Source organism: Globicephala melas, chromosome 2, assembly GCF_963455315.2.
Source record: "Globicephala melas chromosome 2, mGloMel1.2, whole genome shotgun sequence".
NCBI lineage: Eukaryota > Metazoa > Chordata > Mammalia > Artiodactyla > Delphinidae > Globicephala > Globicephala melas.
The window spans coordinates 85,031,428-85,054,828 of record NC_083315.2 but is presented as its reverse complement, the minus strand read 5'-3'; the positions used below and the strand labels follow the sequence as shown (position 1 = coordinate 85,054,828).

The window sequence follows — 23,401 nt, the reverse complement described above, 5'->3', positions numbered from 1 at the left end:
TTAATCTCTCATTGCAAACAGAAGTCAAGTAGCAAACAGCAACGCAGCAACTGAGCTTATTACAACCTGTTTTTATAAGGATATACTGACAGAGAGTTATTTAAGGAGGAATTCTATATTGTTATCAGGAACTAAAAGGATAAGGCTAACCACTGGGAGAGTGCAACTATTCTTTCTTAAATCAATCTACAGTTCACAGATAGGACGAGGTCAATGACCTAGGAACAACAATCAACTCAAGATTTAATTTTCATTATGTTATTCATGAACACCCGGGGCACTATACTATAATGCACAAATGGATACTGACATGGATCCTGCCAAGTTTGCTCTACAGATCATGCTTCCACATTATCTGTCTAGTGGGCACTATATCTTTAGCTTGCAATGACATGACTCCAGAGCAAATGGCTACAAATGTGAACTGTTCCAGCCCTGAGCGACATACAAGAAGTTATGATTACATGGAAGGAGGGGATATAAGAGTGAGAAGACTCTTCTGTCGAACACAGTGGTATCTGAGGATTGATAAACGAGGCAAAGTCAAAGGGACCCAAGAGATGAAGAATAATTACAGTAAGTAATGTTTTTTATTTACAGCACAGCTTATGAACCTTAATCTGTGAAAGGATCAATTTTCAAGTGACATGTTTTCTCCGTTTCCTTTTTTTTGAAAAAAAAATTAAATATAACTTTCTATTGGCTCTAAATCGGGATAGTTAAACTATGTTCCTAAAACTATCTCCTGGAGTAGGGCAAATCTACTAATACTATAGTTGGAGCTGATCACTCAAGCCGATTTGAAAACATATTCTCCATGTCCTAAGCTCAAAATGCTCATATGTTAAGCAAAATGTAAATGCTATTATTCATACTGAAATGTGATTTATTGTCTTCTAGCAAAAGGCATTAGGAACTCTAATAGAGTACTCAGTAAATGCTCACCAAAAATGACTTACCATTAGTTTCAGGAACAGATAATTTTTAAAAATAATTTGATTTCCCTTGAAAAAATATTTCCATGGTGTGAAATACTGAAAATATGCATTCAGTGACTTGTGCAATTGTGTATAGTTTTAAAACAGAAGGGAATCTGTGGTATCCTCATCTGTTCATAACATAAAGAACTTGTATTTGATTGCTTAATCATTTACCTAGGCACAAAAATAGGTTCCTTCTAACATTTTCTTTATCTAAATATTCTGTGCCATAATAGTTCCATGGTACCTTAAGAGAAATGTGAATGTGAAGGAGGAAATAAAAGTGAGTTGGAAGAGATGTTAATTCCATGATTTAAATGTAAATAATTACATTTTCCTCAAGAATCAGTTATTCTTTTCATGTTGATATGTCAGGGTGGGATTTATCATTTAGCAGCTATGATTAATAACCAATTTCAAAAGTATTAAGTTTTATGGGGTAAAATATCAATATATACCTGAACATATACATTAAGAATTTAAAATCCCTGAGTGGAAGGAAATTTTGTTTGTATTACTAGTACTTGAACAATGTTATTATCATATCATTTTATAATATTATGCATGTCAAAGTCAATTGAAAAAGAATGCACGGGGTGATGGTGTAAACATTTGCCTAGCACAGTGCTAGGATTATAGTGAATATTTAAAACTTTCGCTGCTTGTTTAATAAATGGCTTTTAGGCTTCCAAACCAATGAACCAATATGGGAATATGGGGAATTACGTTTCCAATATGAAAATGAGAGAATCCACTTTTTAGACTATAACTGATATAGAATGTTAAGGCCATTTAAATGGATTGCTAACAGTATGGTTTTATTATTACCTCTATTAATAATGTTAATGTGCTAGTTCTAGAATATTTTTCTGATTATACTGAAGTTTAGGTAAGGAAATAACTACTTGGAGGAAAGTTTTGTGGATAGTTACTTCTCTGTGAGCAACAGAATTTGGCTGACATCAATAAATAAATTTATTTATAAGTTATTGAGATTTATAATGGATAACAGAACTTGGTGGAGAAAACAGAGCCCAGGTGGAAATTATGACAGATAGGTCCAATCCCCGCCTATGAATGACTTTGGAACAATTTCTTACTTTTTCCAATTCTCATTTTTTTATCTACAGATGATCTCCAATATACCTTCTAGTTCTTACAGTCTATTTTATCCTAAACCTCAGAATATATAACATAAATGTGAACAATCTAAGTACTCATGTAATTACCGTAAACATTGAATGAGATGAAAGTGAATGTTATCTCAAAGATAAGTTAAGCTGTCAGAACTAATTTCAAATTGTAATAATAAGGTTACTGAACCTAAACACTACAGAATTCTTCCATATGCTAACTCCTTTTGAATGCTTTTACCAAGTAATGAAAAAGTGAAAAATTAGATGTAAAATCCAGTGAAAGTGAATAATATTCATAATTATTTGGGATCAATTAGAATATCTATGATTGGAATGCATTCAGACATATACGTTTTATTTTATATTAAAATTTCTTGAAACCACGAAACTCAGGCATTTTAAAACATACACAAAATGCTGAAGTTTTTTATAGTTTGAAACACAATTTAGCACTGACCTTGAGTAACCATAAAGCCAATTTGGTAGACAATTTCTATTCTAACTCTAATTCTACAGTAAAAAAAGAAAGGAAGAAAAAGGGAGGAAGGAAAGAAGGAAGGAGAGAAGGAAGGAAGGAAGGAAGGAAGGAAGGAAGGTCATTTTATATCATTATAAATTAGAATGTCACAATACCGATATACTAAAAGACATGATATAAAATATATAAATAATCTTCACTTCTATAAGCTTTTCCATAGACTGTATACTTAGTCTATATACTTTCTTGATATGATAAATTCTCCTGGAAAGGGAAACTTACATCGGGATCATTTCAGTAACTCCAAAATTGTTGTCAAGTTGTGCTGCTATCCTATTGAAGAAGCCTGTCAGGCTTCTCCATAAACAGGGGCTAATCACTGTTGTCTATAGGAAATCCTAAGGCACTCCATTGAAAAATATATGGAGTATAACACAGAACAGAATTCTGATAGTCATTTCCTATTATTCAATTTTAAAATTGAATGCCTCATACATAAAACATGCAAATTGTCACATGTGACGCTGAAGCTACTGTATCCAGGTACAAAGAAATCCAGGTACAAAGAAAGTGCTCAACAGTATTTTAAAAAGTCAAAGAAAACAAAAATATTGAAATTATAAAACTTGTAGATTGTTTACATTCCTCAATCCTTAATTGAATTAATGAACAAATGAACAAAAGATGTTTCCTTCCTATTTTCATTAAGATGAGAAAGTAAAAGGTAATTGGATTGTCTACTACACTGAAACTCAGCAGAGGTCAGAAAGTGGTAAAGGTTAAGATTAAACTTTGAATTTCATTTTCAATGTTCTGATGCCTTAAATTCGTTCACTGGTTGTTAAACATCCTTCTTTGGAGGCCTTTTAAGATGGTATAGATTTAAATGTCTTAGATGATAAAATTTGCATGAAAAGTTAGATACCAGCTACCTGAAAGAGTTTTTCTCTGGGTTACCATACGAAAGCCCCCAGTCCATTCTCATGGCTTTGCTTTGAATGAAAAGGAAAGTGACCTGAAGATGTTAATGGACCTTGAAGGACTGCTTACTTTACCAGCAGAAGCACTGCTCCCTCATAGGAATGTGGCTTATAAGATATTGCTAAGATAATGGACTGGAGTAGGTAGGTGAGGTGAAAAACCTGGGTGTATAATTCTCCTTCCAGAAGGTGTTGGGCTGGGGCAGGCGAATGGAGGGCCTAGAGGAAGAGAACAGGAGTGATAAGGAGGTGGATATGACGGCTCATGTCTCACATCTTTAGGGAATTAAAAAATTACTTGAGCTACCTTGGGTTGTAAGGGTCTCACTTCAGTCCTAAGTATAGTGTTGTCTTGTGAAATATTTTAAATCTAGATTAGAATGAGTCAATGTCAGAAAAAATGCACCAAGTAACCCAACAGAAACAAGACTTGTATTAGTAGCCATATAAGCAAGACCTGACTATGTAAAAGTAGGAATTCATAAGAGGCCAAGAGACGCTGAACTGCATTTCTGACTCTGGAGGGGAGAAAAGCTATCACTGGAGAACGGGTCCTGAGACCGCACGCTATTCTTACTCTGGAGGCAAGAAAGCCTCTCTTCTCAACTTGTTCTCTGGTGGCACCACATTTAGCCTTTTAGCAGGTTTCTAAGCGATGAAACTGGAACTTAACCTGAACTAGTAAAAAGAATAATAAAAGCATAAAATTCCCCTTCAAAATGAAATAAATATCCACATTCTCTGCAGAGGAGAACATTAATAATATCACGAAAGGACTGGCAATGGATGGTCAATACTTCCACTGCTGTTGTCAGAGTCTCCCCTTGGGGACTAAGGCCAGAGGGTGAATTTAGATAATTGGACCAGGCAACCCATCAGCAGACAGAGGCAATCACTCCTCACCTGATACAAATAACACTGCTGTTTAAGCTGGAAGTTGAGGTGGTGAGTGAGAGACAGCAGCAGTGCACTGGGCAACCAACAACTGCCCTGAGAGACAGATGTGGACTCTGAAAACTCAGTCCCTCAGGATGATTTTCTTGCTTTCGGCATCCAATTACTAAAATGTTTTTTGGTTTCCATTCCTTTTGAGAGGAAATCCTTAATTGCCATAAGCCATTGATTCAAGAAAAAGTATGCCTCACTTGTTATTATCAAGCACTGTAAGTTCCATAGCAAGAAAAGGGTTAGCCATTCTGAAAACTGGCCAATGATTTGGCAATATTGTCTTTTGGATTGTTAGGCTGTGACTGGATATGGCCTAACAATTGGCAAAAAGCAAATAAACACACTGCTGTTGGATCTGATTTGACCACAAAATCTTCAGTGACTCAATTGTCAACAATTCTTTGGATAAGCTCCTGCTCAACAAGAATCTCTCCTAGTAGCTAACAAATACGCATATCACCTCTAAATACAAAGACAGCAAACTTGCTTATTCTCCAAAGAGTTCTTAGCAAGTTATCAAAAAAAGAACAATAATTCACACCGTCAAAATAAAAAATAAGAAAATCATGACAACCACATCTCTAAAAACAATAGACAAAGAGGAACATATCTATGTAACTGAACCAAAATCGTAGAATTACTGACAAAATGGAATCCTGTAGAACTGGTGACCTTACTCTCTTCTTTAAGTTGTCAAGGCTGTAAATTATGGAAGATTTGGAAATAGCTAGATTTGGAAATATTAACTATTCTTTGAAAACTTTAATGTTAAGAATAATTTTTCATTTTATGGTCTTCCTCTTTCTTTAGGCTAACACCAGTGCCTGGCACTTATTAAGTGCTAGTAACAACTTATTGCCACAGGTGCATCTCTTATGTATTTTGTTAATTGTCATCTGAACTGGCCATCGCTTTCATTTCTATATTAATCCAGAGCATCTGATCATGTATTTAACCTTGTGACTTAGTTGTATTACAACTCTTCAGCCTATAGTTTTAGCGCTTTCAGAGACCCAAGTGAATTGAAGAGGATGCAAGAAGCCAGCTTTTAGATATATGGAAGGGGTTCCTTTTCTAGACTTTTCTATTTCTCAGCCTTGGCTAAATATTGTAATCAGCTGCGAAACTTTAAAAAATACTGATACCAGGTTCCACCCACAAAGATTCTCATTAAATGTATTTGGGGGGCAGCCTGGGCATCAGGAATTTTAAAAGCTCCCCAGATAATTCTGACATGGCTGGCTCCAAAGCTGAGCCTGAGGGGATCACATTAGATTACTGGGGAAACCGCAGATCAGTTTAATCAGAATCTTGCGAAGGCAGGAAGCACCCAGGCATCAGTGTTTGTTTAAAGCTCTCCAGTGAGTCTAATGGCAGCTAAGGCTGAAAACCACTACTTAATGAGACAAGGCTTCTAATTCAGCAGGATTCCCTCGGGTGTCCTGGGAATGTTTTGGAACCTTTAGAGGGCTCCTGAGTTAACCTCTGCCCCGGGGGATTTTGAAATGGGTTTATCAGGAATGAATCTCTGAATTATGCATCAAGGAAATTCTTCTGGGTCCATTCGACCTTTCTGACAAATCTTAGTGGCTCCAACATTTGGTGAACTGGCTTGGAAATGCACGTGATGACAGCTCTGCAGCTACTATTTAAGAAGGCATCTTCCGTGAATGAGTTCATTGCTGGGAAAAAATAGGTCTGGTGCCACAGTTTCAAAATGACAGGCAGGTCTGATTCTCTCCTGACACTGTCAAGTGGTGCTGCAGCAGGGAACCTGGAGAACAGGCATCAATACCAGCTTACAAGGCACTTAAATGAGCCATTTATGATTATGAACCCAGATGCCCCCAAATTAGAGTTTCACCTCCTATGACCACCTCACGAAAGCAGTGATTTAAAGAGACAAACTCCAGTCTAGAAAATCCAACAGGGAAGAAACCCTAAGCCTAGAGGGTCTATCCAGATTAGTGAAAGGCTACGAACCTAGCAGTTTGTTCCCTTTGTAAATTGGGGATTAAGGCAAAGCTTTCTTTCTTTTCTAACAATTCCAGCTTTCTTCGTCTGTATCAAAGAATTTATGGTAGCAGAGTAACTTCTTTTTCATCACTACTGGAATACAATATTTTTCTATGTTTTAATTTCACATATGGCACATAGAAGAAGAGGCAGGAATTGTGTATATCTAAGGAATACTGAGAAAAATTAATATTAAATGAAAAGAGCTTCCATGTGAATTCCTCCTTTTCCTAAACCATATCCAATCTTTCTTTAAAAAATTTATTGAGGTATGATTGACATATAAAAAGCTGTACTTATTTAATGTATACAACTTGATGAATTCAGAGATAAGAATACATCACTATATTCTATGCCATAAACGTACCCATCACTTCCAAAATTTCCTCCTGTGCTTTTTTATTATTATTTGTGATAAAAGTACTTAACATAAGGCCTATCGTCTTAGAAAATATTTAAGTATACAATATTGCAAACTATGGACACTACACTGTACAGTATATCTCTTGGATTTATTCACCTTGCAAAACTGAAACTTAGTACCCTTTGACTAATATCTCCTTGTTTCCCCCACCCTCCAGCCCCTAGCAACCATTATTCTACTCTGCTTCCATAAGAGGGAAGTAATTTTTATTATATTTTAACATCTTTAAAACTAATATTTTAGATTCTTCCTGTAAGTTGTATCAGGTAGTATTTGCCTTTCTGTATCTAGCCTATTTCACTTAACATAATGTCCTCCTGGTTCATATTCATCTTTCTGCAAGCAAAATAGGTTGGAAAATAAAATTGTCTGCCTTTCACATGGTTCTGAAAACCACATTAAAGAAACACTGAACATTTGACTGTTTCTTGACCAAGATTCGCATCTGTATTTGAGATATCTGCACCTGACTTAGAGAAGCCATACCAAATTTACTAACAAAGAAAATGTCATTAAAGTTATTCAGCTAGTTGGGTTTGTGTAGTAATATATAAAGACAAAGGGATTAGGGTGGGGAAGGAGAGAGGAGAATTATCCAATATCCATGTCCAAGTAGAACTTGTCTTTTAGGCAGACAACATCCTTCTCAGAGAAAAAAAGTTTAATGTATATTGGGGAGAATTGTCTCTAGAGATTCTTCAGTTGTTCCAGTCAACTTTCCTGCAGAAGAATGTAATCACTTCTACTGGTGTGGCCACAAGTACTTGATAGGGCCATTGGCTAGTGTCCTAAGAATAAAAAGGAAGAAAATATCTTTTGTCTGTGAACAGGAGAGAAAAAGGTGAGAGAGGAAAGGAAAAAAGGACCTTATATAAAAATTAATGAATTTTGTATTTTAAGTTTAGGGAGGACTTAAATACAAAAGATTCTCATAAAATACAGCTCTACTAAATTTTTTAAAAAACTGAAGTAGTTGATGTACAATATTCCACTAACTTTTTGATGCCCTTACGGAATAAAGGAAATTGAATGCAATGGATTGACAATATAGTAGAGGAAGGATTTCTGAGACGGAAACAAACAAAAACAAAATAGTGTACAGAGGGGTTGAAATGATAATAGATTATTGCATATGTTACTCATATAGGAGGTTTGAAAATTTGTGCTTTTAGCTATGATAATCTTTGCTTATTTATCCAGACTATTCTGAAACTGAGTTTATTTTTCTGATTAATACGAGAAAGGAGAAATGAGGCATATTTCAACATCCTTAAATAGCATATTTATCATGTTCCATTAAAAGCTACTGTAATATTTTCCATTTCATCTGCCTATTTGAACTTCACATGTAGTTGTAGATAATGCTGAGAAAATGATTTGAGATCAAATTCAGAATCACCTCAGTCTGCCTCAGATTTTTCTTACAGCAGCAATTACAAACTTTGTTTCTTAGAACACTAGTGTCCTTTGAGATATTAATGGTGTTTCCTGCAGCACAGTTTCCGTGGCTCATTGGAAAATATTAGGTTAAATAAAGCTGAACAAGTTTTTTTCAGAGCAGAAAATTCTCCAAGCCTATACTACACTAGTATGAATTGCAAAACTCTAGGAGAAGACTATATATGGTTTCCCAAACTTATCTGACAGCAGAGTATACCCTCCACTCCCACTACCCTCCCTACTCTCATCCCTGATTTGGGTAAAACATTTAAATTTCTAAATGGAAACTAGGGAGCTATTGCCTAGGGAATCTATCTTTGGTGTAGTGAAGAACAAAAACCAAGCTTCCACTCCGTTTTTGGTCCAAATAAAAAGGCTATAAAAATGGACTTGAACCAATGTTTTAAGAGTGACCTTGAACCAAAAATGTGTGCCAAAGTCAGGAGCCTGCATATAATTTTGGACTATTAGGGTAGTATTTTGGGTATAAATGCTGTACTGAAATCCAGAGATTTGCAGTGAGATTTAAGCCTAGTCTGAAGCTCCTTCTGACTTCTGAGAAGCTTTAAAGAACACTTCTCCTAATCTGAAATGATGCCCAACAGCTATCATTTGAGCAATCTAGAAACTGACAAAAACATTTCCCATGCAGTAATCTAAAAATGTTTTAGCATTCCAACATGATTGAAGAATTCATATCTTATATACCTAAAATCAATAAACTTTGTTTTACTTTCCAAAAAAGCAGTCTGAGTAAAAATTGAAGTTATTTCAATTATACCAATAAAGAACACGTTTCATTTACTGGCCAAAAACTATTTAGAAATTTGAAATTTAACCTAAACAGAAGGGAGGACTGCAAATTTAATAAATTAATTTCATACCCTTTGAAAAAGTCACTTATTTGAGATTTTAAATAGAACTAACTGCTTTTCTAGTCATATACAACACATTTGCTTGTCTTATGGTTTTTTCTGTTTGCATTTGGCAATGCCACTAGAATGTCATTTCTGGAAAGATAAGTATCATGTCTTACTCTCCCTTTTGTCTCCCAATGGCAGATAGCTCAATGCAAAGGGTGGAAGAAGGGAAGACAAACTGACAATCACTCATATTTCTCTGTTAACTTTTTATACATTTAGAATTAACTATAGGTAAGAAATAGATCAGTAAATTATCATGAAAATGTAATGTGGACAAGAATGAAAAATCTTGCTAAAATAAAACAGAAGTACACTTCACTTTTTAAAATTCTCTATTATTAAGAAAATGTTGGTCTCCAGAACCTCGTTGACTTAATGTTTTTCTAGATAATTTTAAGGGAGGAGTGGCAAGGTTTTATTGTAGAGGTCAATAATCTAAGCAGGCACAGGTACCACTGGTGACACTGAAAGGGTGATTGGCAGGGCATGGTGAAGACCAATCCTGGAAAAGCAGTAGTCTTCCTCAGCACTCATTCTTATTTTCACCTGACTGTCAACTAATCCCTACATGTGAAAAACTATATGCAGAAAAAAATTTGTAGTTTATATTGGTTTAAGGAATATCTTCACTAAAAGGATACACAGAGGGGAAAAGTCTTTAAAAATTAAATGAGCTATACTGGTGAAAACAAGCAGTGGGCTGATAATATTTATGTAGAGATCTGCCTACTTTCTAGCAGCACTTATAAAACTGATCTTGGGCAAGGTTGAAGAGAGGAGAGGACATGTGTATAGGAAGAGAGAGCTGGGGAGAAGTACAAAGTTGGTGAACGTACTCTCAATTTGTTTTAGTGCCAGTAGCCTGATCCTCAGGTAGTCTTTTGGTGATTTATGATGTCTCTAACTGTATTTCTGACCACAGTCCTGGTTAGTGGGGTTCATATTGAGGCAGCTCTCATGGGAGCTCACCGTAGGCAGTGAAAAGTTTCCTTCCTTGCTTGCTTGAATGATGAAGACGTCACACAAAACAAGACTGGTGATTTCTTTTTTCATTCTTCGTTAATTCGACAAACAGTCATTGATACCTTCCCTATGCCAGATCAAGGCTACCGTAATTAAAAGTCCATAGTCCATGTATTTAGAGAATTAACAGATTAGTTGGGGGTGGAGGGTGAACTACAAGTCAGAGGGAGAAAGTTTAGAGCACATTCGGGTGTAGCCTAAGTCAACTTGAGGAGGTGGGCGTGGAGGTCTTTTCTGGGAGAAAATGACCTGAAGGATGAGCAGGATGAAAGAGAGAAGATGAATGTATTACTTTCAGGGGAAATATTTTTTCTACATGTTTGGTAGTAAGAAAGTATTGCAAGGTTGGGAAACGGAAAGTGATTTAATACCTTTCCAGTTACCAATGTTAAGCTCACTAAGGTAAACCTTTTTTTTTTTCTATTAAAAAATATGAGAACATTCGCCCTTTATCAATTTTCTGACTTTGTCTAATTGCTCTGCTTACTAAAAATGTCTATTTCCTTTAAAGGAAAAGTGTTTTTAAAGGCATAATTTAAGTTCTGCTAATTGGAATAATATTGTTTTTCTGGATAACTGAATATTTTTCTCTTTTTAATGTAATTTGAATCTTTGATCATCATTGTAATATGCTTAAACGAGCTGTTCAGTAATGATCATGGTACCTTATGATTATGGAGGATTTTCTTCCCCACAGCAGTTTCTAAATAGTAAGAGAAACAATGGTTTTGAAGCTTCTTCTTAGCCTTTAAAGACAAAATTATGAAAGTTATCTGCCACATTCTTTAAGATAAGACAACTTTTCTTACTATTAGAGTTGCATCACCTGCTTCAGCTATTTAACCAGGACACTCGGTAGTCAAGCAGCTGTGCAGATTTACTCCCTCTAAATCCTGAAGTAGGCAATGAGGTGAGGTGAGGTTTTCCCACTTAGATAAATCTACTGATGTATCCCTGTTTCTGAGAAGTTGTGTTCAACTCCCTTCCTGTACAAATAATACATTATAAAATAATGTTGTATGTTTAATAGACATAGAGAGGTGCTCTCAACTCTGAGAAGATTCTGCCCTAATTTGGTCTTCAAATTTTCTCTTAAATTGGCTTGAAGTTGATCAGATATTGAATAAAAATTCATCCCAAAGAAGACGAGCATAGATAAATCTATATCATGGTTGTTAAGTTTGTACTTGGACCTAAAATTTGTCATGTTTTAAGGTACTATTTAATATTTTATCGGGTGTTCACATTAATATTACTATTAAAATTACTGCACTGTGTAGAAATAAATTGTTTGTTACTGTCATAAATCTTCTAATTTAGTCTACACAAAATTGCACAATGTACAACTGGGAACATGTTTATTGAGTGACTAAATATAAGCAGATTACTAAAATGATGTTAATTCTTTAAAAATACACATGCCAGTATTGAAATTGGTGCATAACACTTTATTCCATTCTAATTAATCCTCAAAATACCTCTTTGTTGTAAGATTGCAATCACGCTATTAGTCCACTTTACAAGAGGAAAGAAAAAACCCTCAGGAATTGGTCAGCTTGATAAGTTTGCTAGTATACAAATTCTAGTTTTAAAATTATACATAGGCTACCATAATGAGATATCACCTCACAGCTCTCAGAATGGCTATCATCAAAAGGACCATAAATAACAAATGCTGGAGAGGATGTAGAGAAAGGGAGCCCGGTACACTATTGGTGGGAGTGTAAATTGGTGCAGCCACTGTGGAGAGTCCTCAAAAAATCTAAAAATAAAACTATCATATAAGCCAGCAATTCCACTCCTGGGTATATATCCAAAGAAAATAAAAACATTAATTCAAAAAGACACTGCACCCCAATGTTCATAGCAGCATTATTTACAATAGCCAAGATACAAAAGCAATCTAAGTGCCTGTCAACACATGAATGAATGAATGAAGAAGATGGAATACTACCCAGCCATGAAAAAGCACATTTTTTTGCCATTTCCAACAATATGGATGGACCTGGAGGGTATTATTCTTAGTTAAATAAGTCAGACAGAGAAAGATAAATACTGTAGGTTATCAATCATATGTGGAATACAAAAAATAAAACAAATGTGAATATAACAAAAAAAGAACAGACTCACAGATATAGAGAACAAACTAGTGGTTACCAGTAGGAAGAGAGGAGGAGGAGGGGCAAGCCATGGATAGGATATTTACAGGTACAAACTACTATGTGTAAAATAAATAAGCTACAAAGATACATTGTACAGCACAGGGAATATAGCCAATATTGTATAACTCTAAATGGAGTATCATCTATAAACATTTTGAATCACTGTGTTGTATACCTGAAGCTAATATAATATTGTAAATCAACTGTACCTCAATAAAAAATACAGAGGCTGGTTTTGCCTCCTATTTAGGTGTTGTTCCTTTTAATTAAGAAAGATTGGTGTTTAAAATAAGCTGATGATTGAAATGATCATATCAAAAACCTCTGTGTGCAGTAATTGATTGTTTTCTGGAAATATATGGGTATTCACTTAACTTACAAATAGTAGATATTGAATAATAGGCCTGATAAATTCACTGTGTGATTAACATCATTATATATTAAAGATCAAGAAGTTCATATTCAGAATACTACTTTAAAACTTCCAGTTTCCTTATAGTCAACACAAGATACTAAGAGACTCTGAAGGGGAAGAAGTGAGGTATTTTAAAGTTACACTTTTCCCCCCTAATGATAACACAGGTCAATAATATTATTTTAGGATCATAAAAATTACTATAAGAGGTAAACTTACTGAGTCTTACTGTGTGCCTGGCAGAGTTATATGCTCTTTTTGCAGTTGAGGCAACACAGAGGTAGGTAGCTTGCTCTAGGTTCCATGGCTAGTAACTGCCAGAGATGGGATATGAACTCAAGTAGGTTTAACTTCAAATTTTTATTATTAACACATGTACCACTATACTGTCACTGGTGTGACTAAAATATCACACATTAATTTGCATCATGCAGTTGGATAATTTGCATCCGAAGAACTATAAACAGCTGCAATGTTCTCCTCTGTAATATGCCCTAATGAGTATTTGGCATTTTCTTATTATTAAATAAAAACTCTGCTCCAACTTTTCTTGTACAAAACATCTCCATTTGTCTTCCTCTTGAGTTGGCGTGGAAACCTTCAGTTTATTTTGCTTACAAATTGCTAAAGACATTGCAAAATTTGATTTGGTTGTATTTTAAACACATTTCTGACATTTGTTAAAACTATTTATACTTCTGTTCATTAGTAAGTGCCTTCATAATTACAGAATACATACATATATACCGTTTAATTTCAGAGAGTCAATTTTAGGAGTACAGCCACATAGTTCCCCTCTCTAAAGGCCATTAAATCCAAAAGGAACAAACACAAAAACAAATGAAAGAAGTCGCAGAGAGTTTGTTCTAACAAGCACTTCTGAAAGATAGGTTGAAAAAGAAATAGTATATTGGCAAATTGGTTCTTTCTTTTGTCTACAATTACTATGTTATCAACTTATTTCTAATCCTTTTAGGACTTTTCCCAATTAAAAGACGCAAGAGAAAGGGAATAAAAACAAGTTAGTGCAAAGACAGTATGTAGATTTTAATTTTCATAGTGCTCTTTTAGTATAAACATTAATACTTGTTATTTAACACCTAGGAGTACACTGAATTGATTATAAAGTCTGAAGCAGCATAGGGATGTGGAAATAATATATTAGGGTTTTAATCTTTTTTCTTCCAGTAATTAATTGACCTTGGGCAAGTACTTAACTATTGTGGATCTCAGTGGCCACCTAAAGGGGTGGGATAGAGAGGGTGAGAGGGAGATGAAAGAGGGAGGAGATATGGGGATATATGTATATGTATAGCTGATTCACTTTGTTATAAAGCAGAAACTAACACACCACTGTAAAGCAATTATACTCCAATAAAGATGTTAAAAAAAAAAAAAAAGCCAGGCTTCCCTGGTGGCGCAGTTGTTGAGCGTCTGCCTGCCGATGCAGGGGACACGGGTTCGTGCCCCAGTCCGGGAAGATCCCACATGCCGTGGAGTGGCTGGGCCTGTGAGCCATGGTCGCTGAGCCTGCATGTCCGGAGCCTGTGCTCCGTGACGGGAGAGGACACAACAGTGAGAGGCCTGCGTACTGCAAAAAAGGAAAAAAAAAAAAGCCGCCTATGCTCAGTAAAAAAAAACAAAACGGGGGTTGTGTGTGGTTAGAGCAGATTGTTTGAATAGATTTCAATTATAAAATGTTACCAATAGTACTAAGCAACTGAGGGAGGGAGGGAAAGAGAGAGAAGGTGTATTAGCTATAAATGCTGCATAATAAATTACCCCAAATTTAGCAGCTGAAAATAATATTTATTATCTCCTAGTGCCAGAGGGTCAGGAATCTGGGAGCAGCTAGGCTGAGTGGTTCTAGCTAAGGGTCTCTCATGAGGTTGCAGTCAGCTGTCACCCGGGCTGCAGGCTTCTCAGGACTTGACTGGAGCTGAAGGACCTGCTTCCAAGCGCTCTTACAAGGTAACTAGCAGGCTGTCAGTCAGAGAGTTTCTTTGCACCACATGAGTCTTTTGATAGGCTTCCTCAGTGTCTTCATGACACAGTAACTGGCCTCCCCCAGACTGAGTGGTGAGAGAGAGGGGGAGAGGGAGAGAAGGAAAAAATGAGCACACCTCCAAGATGGAAACTGAGGTGTGACACACCATTACTTCTGCCTTATTTCACTGGTCACAAAGAAAGGCCCTCGTGAAATGTGGAAGCGAACCACATAAGGGTGTGAATATTAAGCGGTGGGCATAATTAGAGGCCAAACTAAGGCTGGCTACCACTTATGGTTTCTGCATCTGCAGACCTTTTAGTCAAGTTGGGAATCAAAGTTGTTAAAGCAACAACAGAAGGAGCAGAGCAACACAACTGCGAAATGAGACTGAGGAACAGATAACTCTCCTTATAGAAGCTGCTAATTTGGCTGAAGGTCTCCTTAGGAGGCATGTGTGACTCTCTTCTCTTACTGCAGACTGAGAGGAAACCTTATAGCATTTGTTAGTACCCCACCTTGTAGCGCTGAGAAAGAAACGGGATTATTTGCTTACTTGAAAGCACACACAGTGGTCATATGAGACAAAGACAGCTCCATTCTGGAGTTATAGGGCTGGAAGGAACCCTTGAGATCATCTAGTCCAAAGATCTTGACATGGAATTTGACATGGAAATTGGTAAGGAAAAATTATACACAAAATTTTGAGGAGTGGATTCAAAGCTTTCATCAGATTCTCAAAGGTACCCGTTTCCAAAAAAAGTTTAAGAAGCACCAATATAGTACATCATGCTCATCTTTTATTGATGAGGGATCTGAGACACAAAGAAGTAAGAGAACTTTTCAAAATCATGTCATGAATTAGTGGCAGTGGTTGTTTGGACTAGAATTGGAGTCTTCTGGTTTTTAGCTCAGTATTATTTTAGTTACATCCCTGGGTATGCAATATTCATTGTTACTCTGGTTTGTAAAAGGAAAGGCTTAGCTGATTTCCAATTACACACCTCTATTACTAGGATCATTCTCCCTTTTGTCCCCCTACCAACTGCTAAAACATTGGTATGTTTCATATAAGTAAGAGTCATCAGAGGGGACGAATATTGCTCCAAAGTATTTATAATGTGAAAACCCAGTGTTTATAGATAGGAAAAAGAGATAAGCAAATAGATTATAGTTGGTCATATATAATATAAACCCAAAGACTGACCCCAAATATTAATTCATTCATTTAATAGATATTTTTAAGCATGCAGTATATGCCAGGAACTGTGCTAGTTGTTGGGGATGCAATATAATAGAACTCAAGATAGAAACAATTTCTGCCCTCACACCATTTCTAGCAGTCCTCCCTATCTGCCTCTGTCATATTCAATCTCTTTTCCTTGACAAACCTGTTGAGTGGTTTGGGCAGCACATAACTGGTGGATGGTAAGAACTGAGTAGAGATACAGGTGTCATTTAGAAGCCGAAACAGGGTATCATTTTAAAAAGAAGGAAAGAAAATGGTGGGAGATCTGAATTGACTAGTATAAACAGCAACGACTTGGAACTGAGTTGTTTTCTGTGGAATGCTTCAGTAACTGTCTTAGTGGATTGCCTTTACACACAGCTTTATAAAGGTAGGCAATTATAATGGACATTGAATATGGTGATTTGTAAGTACTCTATGCAAAGTACTAATCTAACAGCTGAGGTGGGAGATGAGGCATAAGGAAAGGGGAGGTAGTGAGAAGGGAGTTGGAGAAGAGTTGATATAATAGATGTAAAGAAGTGTAACATTTTAAACTCCTGATCTTAAAGCCTAGGAGAATACAATAATATAGTGTAGATTTCCCCATACATATTATAATTTTAAATAAATTTACATATTATAATTTTACATAAATTTCCAAAATTTTCACTTGCTGGATAAAGATATTATTTTCAGTTTAAATTTTCTTTTACATTAAAACTATGGTATACTTCTAAATACTGATTTTTTTTAAACATCTTTATTGGAGTATAATTGCTTTACAATGGTGTGTTAGTTTCTGCTTTATAACAAAGTGAATCAGTTATACATATACATATGTTCCCATATCTCTTCCCTCTTGCATCTCCCTCCCTCCCACCCTCCCTATCCCACCCCTCTAGGTGGTCACAAAGCACCAAGCTGATCTCCCTGTGCTATGTGGCTGCTTCCCACTATAAATACTGATGTTTTATTAATTTATCTTATTTACTATTTTAAAAATAATGATGAAGTAATTAGTATATTATTGTTGGGAGTAGGCTGGCAACAATTTCACTGGAGAAGACTTTTTTTTTTTTTTTTTTTTTGCTGTATACGGGCTTCTCACTGTTGTGGCCTCTCCCATTGCGGAGCACAGGCTCCGGACGCGCAGGCTCAGCGGCCATGGCTCACAGGCTCAGCCGCTCCGCGGCATGTGGGATCCTCCCGGACCGGGGCAGGAACCCGCGTCCCCTGCATCGGCAGGCGGACTCCCAACCACTGCGCCACCAGGGAAGCCCTGGAGAAGACTTCTGATTAAAATGGGAACACTTTTAAAGTCAAGAGCCACTATTCATGGACTATTTTAACTAAATGTCACGTGAAGTTAAAGGGCAATTTGATCTAGATCATTAGGATTTAAATTGAGAACGCAATTCAATTCCATATTTATAGAGTACATTTAATATACAAGGTGACATTGTATAATAAAGGCTATATATATGTATAATAAAGGCTATGAAGAGAGTAACTTTTGTCTTTACTGTGCTTTTATAGGAAATAATTTGGTAAGTTCTGAAAGTTACTAACACATTTCACATGAAGAAGGGAGAGACTTCTCAGTGAGCCAAAAGAGGTGAAAGGGAGAGAGTAGAATTAGGAAAAGAAAATTTCCTGGAAAAAGTGCATTTGAACAAAAGGGGGACTGGTTGAAGGATTCTGGCAGAGTGAAGAGCTTTCCAAGTCATGAACAAAGTATACACAAAGGTATGGGTACAGTAGGGGAATTTTGAAGAATGGTGAGTCCTGTCCTGGCTAACTGGAGAGTATGGTGCATGGCAAGTGGCAACACAGAGCTAGTAAATGGGAAAAATGCTTCAAAACATATTTTAACTTCACAGTATGAAAAGAGAAGATAGGAGAACAGAAAAAGAGGGTGAAGGTCGGTGGCGGGGGGAGATAGAATTAAAGGATGGATGTGAGGAAGTAAATAGAGAAAGACAAGCAGGGGAAGAAGTAGGGAGAAAGAGGGAAAAGGAATACACAGATACAACAAGAAAGAAAAGACAAAAGGCAGAGGGATGCTCTGGAAGTCCTGAAGTCCACAGAGATTTTAACAGATGTAACCAGGGTACTCACCAGAGGTAGAGGGCATGCATGGGGGCTCGTCTTCTTGGATAAATGGACTGTGATTCGACTAATATTACCCTAATTACTCAATGAAATCATGCTAAAGGTCAGATATGCAAGCCTGTGGTTTCCTACTCTGACGTAAGGCTTTCACAATCATCCCTGTATTTAGTTTATGGAAACAAGCCACCTGGTTCATGGTAAATAATTGTAAATAATCTTGCATTGTATTGCTATTTCTTTTGACAAGTTTAAGAACCTGAGACTATAAACTAGGAAATTCTTTTTGTACGTTGCTGGCAAAATACCTGGAGCTTTGCTTAGGGGGTAAATATATTTTGAGCTTCTATAAGGTTAGGAAGTAAGCCAAAGTTGCAAAACTAGTCAGTGGTAGAGGAGGATTGGAACCTAGATTGTTAGGTATCCCGAGATGCATTAAAAAGGTCAAAGAGAAAAATATAACAACTAGCAAAGAAATCATATGTTAACACAAGAGCTTCTCAATCTTCTTGTAAACAAATTTTGTTTCAGCGGTGTCAAATACAAAATTTTTCTTGAAATATAATCTTATTCACTGTGGTAATTAGTACTTGTAAGTATGAGAGAAATTTCTTTGAGATATTCTAAGATTAAAATCTAAGGAATCAAGCACAACTTCTCAAGAAATCATATCCTCCTCTACTTGTGAATTTGAACTCTATTTTTGACATTTGTCTGAAGGAAGAACTATTTACTTTAAAAAATTTAATTGTAGTAAAACTATCACATTCCACTTACAGATATAAAAATATACAGTTATAAACTTCTTATAGTTTTTAAGATAAGAAACAAAAGGAAATGTGCTAAGTGCACCAATGAAAGAAATTAATGCCTATTGTTAATTTAAGAAACTCCAGGGCTTCCCTGGTGGCACAGTGGTTAAGAATCTGCCTGCCAATGCAGGTGACACAGGTTCAAGCCCTGGTCCGGGAAGATCCCACATGCCGCGGAGCAACTAAGCCTGTGCACCACAACTACTGAGGCTGTGCTCTAGAGCCTGCAAGCCACAACTACTGAGCCCCCGTGCCACAACTACTGAAGCCCGCACGCCTAGAGCTTGTGCTCCACAACAAGAGAAGCCAGTGCAATGCGAAGCCTGCGCACCGCAACGAAGAGTAGAGTAGCCCCCACTCACCACAACCAGAGAAAGCCTGCGCGCAGCAACGAAGACCCAACACAGACAAAAATAAAATAAATAAAATAAAAATTAATTAAAAAAAACACAACTCCACCCCTACCCCTCAAGTCGTAGTCTAATTCAAAATAAAATACTGCCCAGTAGGAAACTCTGCCCACGTTTAGAGTAAAAGATGAAACACCATCTATTTTCCTGGAGTGCGTTCAAACAAAATGTATGATATCATACATAGAAGATCATTTCTCTTCAGACATCCAAGATTCTACATTTTGTTGACTATGTTAACATTATCATAAAAAACGTCTTTCTCATATTATAAATTTGAAGGCCCTTATTATAAGAATAAGAAAGTTGTTATAAAATTAAAAGAAAAGCAATAGTGAGTTGGCTCATCCTGTCTCAGACAATGTCACAGCTTTCTGAGGAGACTGAGTGGTCCTCATTATGTCATCTTCAAGGTTAGATCAGCATCTCAGAGTCCCCTATTATCTTTAATGACCTAGTACAGGTTAGCAGCCTCTGCATTTACTGAAATCTTCTTGAATATTTTCATTTTGTACTTGTGGAAACAAGTTCTTATTTATTACTTGCTGCATAAACCAATACTGAGGTAGACATCTCTGAAATTTTGGCCAGTTCTTTCACATATACCAGCCATTTTATTTCACTGATTTATTTATACTTAAGTATTATAGCTAGATTTATATGTTTCTTTGAAATTAATTTTTTAAAAACAGGATTTAGATACATGATTCACATTAGCATTTTGCGTGTGAGCAATATAAAAGTTGATGGGAAATACATACATTTTTATTTGTAATTAAGTACATCTTGGTAGCAAATGCACTGATGTTCACTATGCTTAAAATAAATGTTCATCATCAATAATGATATATTTACTTGGGGTGGATTTCCTGGTAATAGTGATAATTTCATGCAAATTGATAGATTTCCAAACAATTAGTAATTGTTGAGGAAGCTGATTTGGGTAAGACTGAAGTCTGTCCATGGAAAACTGTTAATGCATAAGAATATTTTTATGTGGAATGACTTTGTTTTCATTACTCTTGACTCCAAACTAGTTTAGCTAAATTATCACCAACATGATGGAGAAAACAAAATCAAAGATTCACAGAGGAGGAATATATTGAATAAACAGCTGGTTTGCCTTTTGCTTTCCATTCAGATTAATGTTTTAGGCAGACGTAGAACTCTCAAGCTCTTGTCTTTCAGTGATTTAACTTTGGCTTCTGCAATCAGAAAAGCCTTCCCCACTTACAGGCTGCTCTAGTGATTTGAGTGTTTTTGGTTATTTTAAGGCAGAAGAGTAGATAAAGAACTATAACCATTATCTAACAAACCATTATCTAATCTGAAGTTCAAAGGGCAGAAATTCGAAGCAACACATTATGCTCCTGTTTACAGCTATGGTGTTGGAGGGCCAGATGAATGGAGATGATCTCAGGAACTTTCCAAATTACTAAGCCCTTTCTTTTCAACCTTCTCCTTGGCATCTCACTACTGATATTTCCCCAACTCTTCTCTTTCTCCCCGTATCTCCTGTCTCCTCTTCCTTTCTACTCCCTTTTCCTCCCTGCTTTCTTCTCCTTCCTCTTTCTTTTCTCTCTCCTTTCTTCCTAACTCTTTTAGCTTCTTTTCTCCATTTCTTAGCTTTAACTAGACACAACATAGAACTGAAGTACATATTAAATATTCATTAAGATGAATGAGTAAATTCCCTATACTTGAATTTAAAAAGCAATTTAAAAAGAATAATTTATATTTATCACATTAAAAAACCTACTTATAATTACAACTCTATCAAAATGGACAGGAAAATGACTGAAAATAAATATATTAGATTACAACAGTGATATGTTCAGGTGATTCTCTTTACTTTTTTTTAGTGATTTCCAAATATTCTTTGATGAGCATATATTAATTTTTTGATGAACATAAGCATATATGCATATATTTATACTTTTACATTTAATTATAATAAACTATGTTGCTTTTTACACATGTGGCTCTCATTTTCCTCTTTCAGTCACACTCTGATAGGATGAGAAAGGCTCCCCCAACCCCCGGTAGTCTAAGAAATCCAAGACCTATAACTATCAAACCTTTTCTTGAAGCTCTCTAAGAATGGAACCTCTCATAATCAATTCCAGTATTATATTACCCAAACGGTTTCTCATATTTACCTCTGCTTTAAGTTAAGCCCTTCATCATGTTCTTTTTCTCTGTGTATAAATAATAGATTGACATGACTAATAAAACACTTTCATACACTCAGAGAAATAATACATATCTTCTCTGTCTATAATCATTCCTTGATGATTTCATCTAGTCTCATGGTGAATGGCCACTAAATTTATGTCTCTAGCCTAGACCTCTCTCCTCAACTCCAGACCATAAATTCATCTCTACTGAGTGGCTATTAGGCTTCTCAAACTTACATGTCCAAAATAGAACTCAGGATCCCCCCTTCCCCCATGTCTCTTGAAAATGGTAATGACAATGCCAGTCTTCCTGTTAATTGGGTCCCAAACTCTGCAATCATCCCCGATTTACCTCTTTTTTTCACATTCTACATTCAATCTGTTAATAAATCCTACTGTCTCTATCTCCAAAACATATCCATACCTGATCATTTCTTGCCACCTCCACTGCTGTAGTCCAAGCTACTATCGTCTGTTGCAATAGCCTTCCACCTGGTCTCCCTGCTTCCACCTTTGCACTCCTAACTCTACTTATAATACAGAATCAGAGTGGTTCTTTCAGAATATAATCAGGTCATGTCACTTTCTGCTCAGAGCTCTCCAATGTTTTCCCAATTTACTCAGAGTAAAATCTAAGATCTTTACAAAGACCTACAAAGCCCAAAAGAGCTGCACCTCTCACCACCAGCTCTCAGCGTTATCTCCCTTGCTTATGCTGCTTCATTCACACTGGTCTCCTGCTGCTCCTAGGACAAAGTCAAGTAAGTTCCTGAATCATATCCTTTGACTATATGTTTCTCTACCTGAAATATTTCCTTCCCTAGATGTTTGGGTGGTTCACTGCCTTACTTCTTCTTAGTCTTTACTGAAATGTCATCTTTTCACTGAGATCTTCCCTGTCTCCTGTCCCCAAACACATACTTCCTATCCTTTCTTCTTTTATTTTTCCCCTTAGCGTTTATCACTAACATACTATATATTATTTTTATTTGTCTTGTGTGTAAACTGTTTCTCTGATTAAAGTGAGAAGGAGTTTTGTTCACTGCTATGTTATATACCCAGTACCTAGAGTTGTTCCTGAAACATAGTAGGTGCTCGATAAACATATCCTGAGGGGATGAATGGATGAATTCCATAAATATTTATTGACTACTTATCAGGCACTGGACCAAGCACTGGGGATAGAAAAGAGAACAAAGAAAATGTTACTCTTCTTTGACTGTGGAGGAAAATAACTAAGGGAGGAATATAACTAAGTAAATAAAAATGCAGAAATTTGTCATGGGAAAACTGAATGCAAGATGGAGGGAATTATGAATAGATGAACTTAAAAATGACTCAATATTGAGTTTTATTTTAAACACTGTTTTGTGTGTGTGCCTGAATTCAGGGACGTTAGATGACTTAGAAGATCAACTGGTCTTTCAGATTTTTATCTTAGCACATTCAAATTACTCTGATCTGTAACTAATATCAGAATCATTCGGCTTGTAAGAGTTCTTAAATAACCAACTTTTAATTATTCTGGAAACATTAAAATGTTTGCAAAAATGTCTATTTTCCCTCTAGAAAAATCTCTAGAATTAAAAGATAGTAATAAAAATAGGATTTCAAATATTAAAATGGAGTATGGGGGATTTAAAATCTGAAACTTTATAAAACATCCTAAGTTGCATTCTCTCTAGACGGTCAGAGTTACAACAGTCAAAGAAACGGCAGTACTTTTTCTACAACTGCATATTCTTGGCAC

General features: G+C 36.0%; 2 protein-coding genes across 2 annotated transcripts in view; one reads left to right on the top strand and one right to left on the bottom strand.

Moving 5' to 3' along the window:
- Positions 1 to 23,401, bottom strand: part of FAM227B (family with sequence similarity 227 member B) — a 259,682-nt gene that overhangs the window by 93,824 nt on the left and 142,457 nt on the right. The gene's annotated exons all lie outside the window — the stretch shown is intronic.
- Positions 1 to 23,401, top strand: part of FGF7 (fibroblast growth factor 7) — a 62,322-nt gene that overhangs the window by 848 nt on the left and 38,073 nt on the right. Inside the window, exon 2 of the mRNA XM_030842792.3 lies at positions 22 to 576. Coding sequence (XP_030698652.1) covers positions 291 to 576 — 286 coding nt within the window. The 5' untranslated portion in view covers positions 22 to 290. The remainder of the gene's footprint in view (positions 1 to 21; positions 577 to 23,401) is intronic.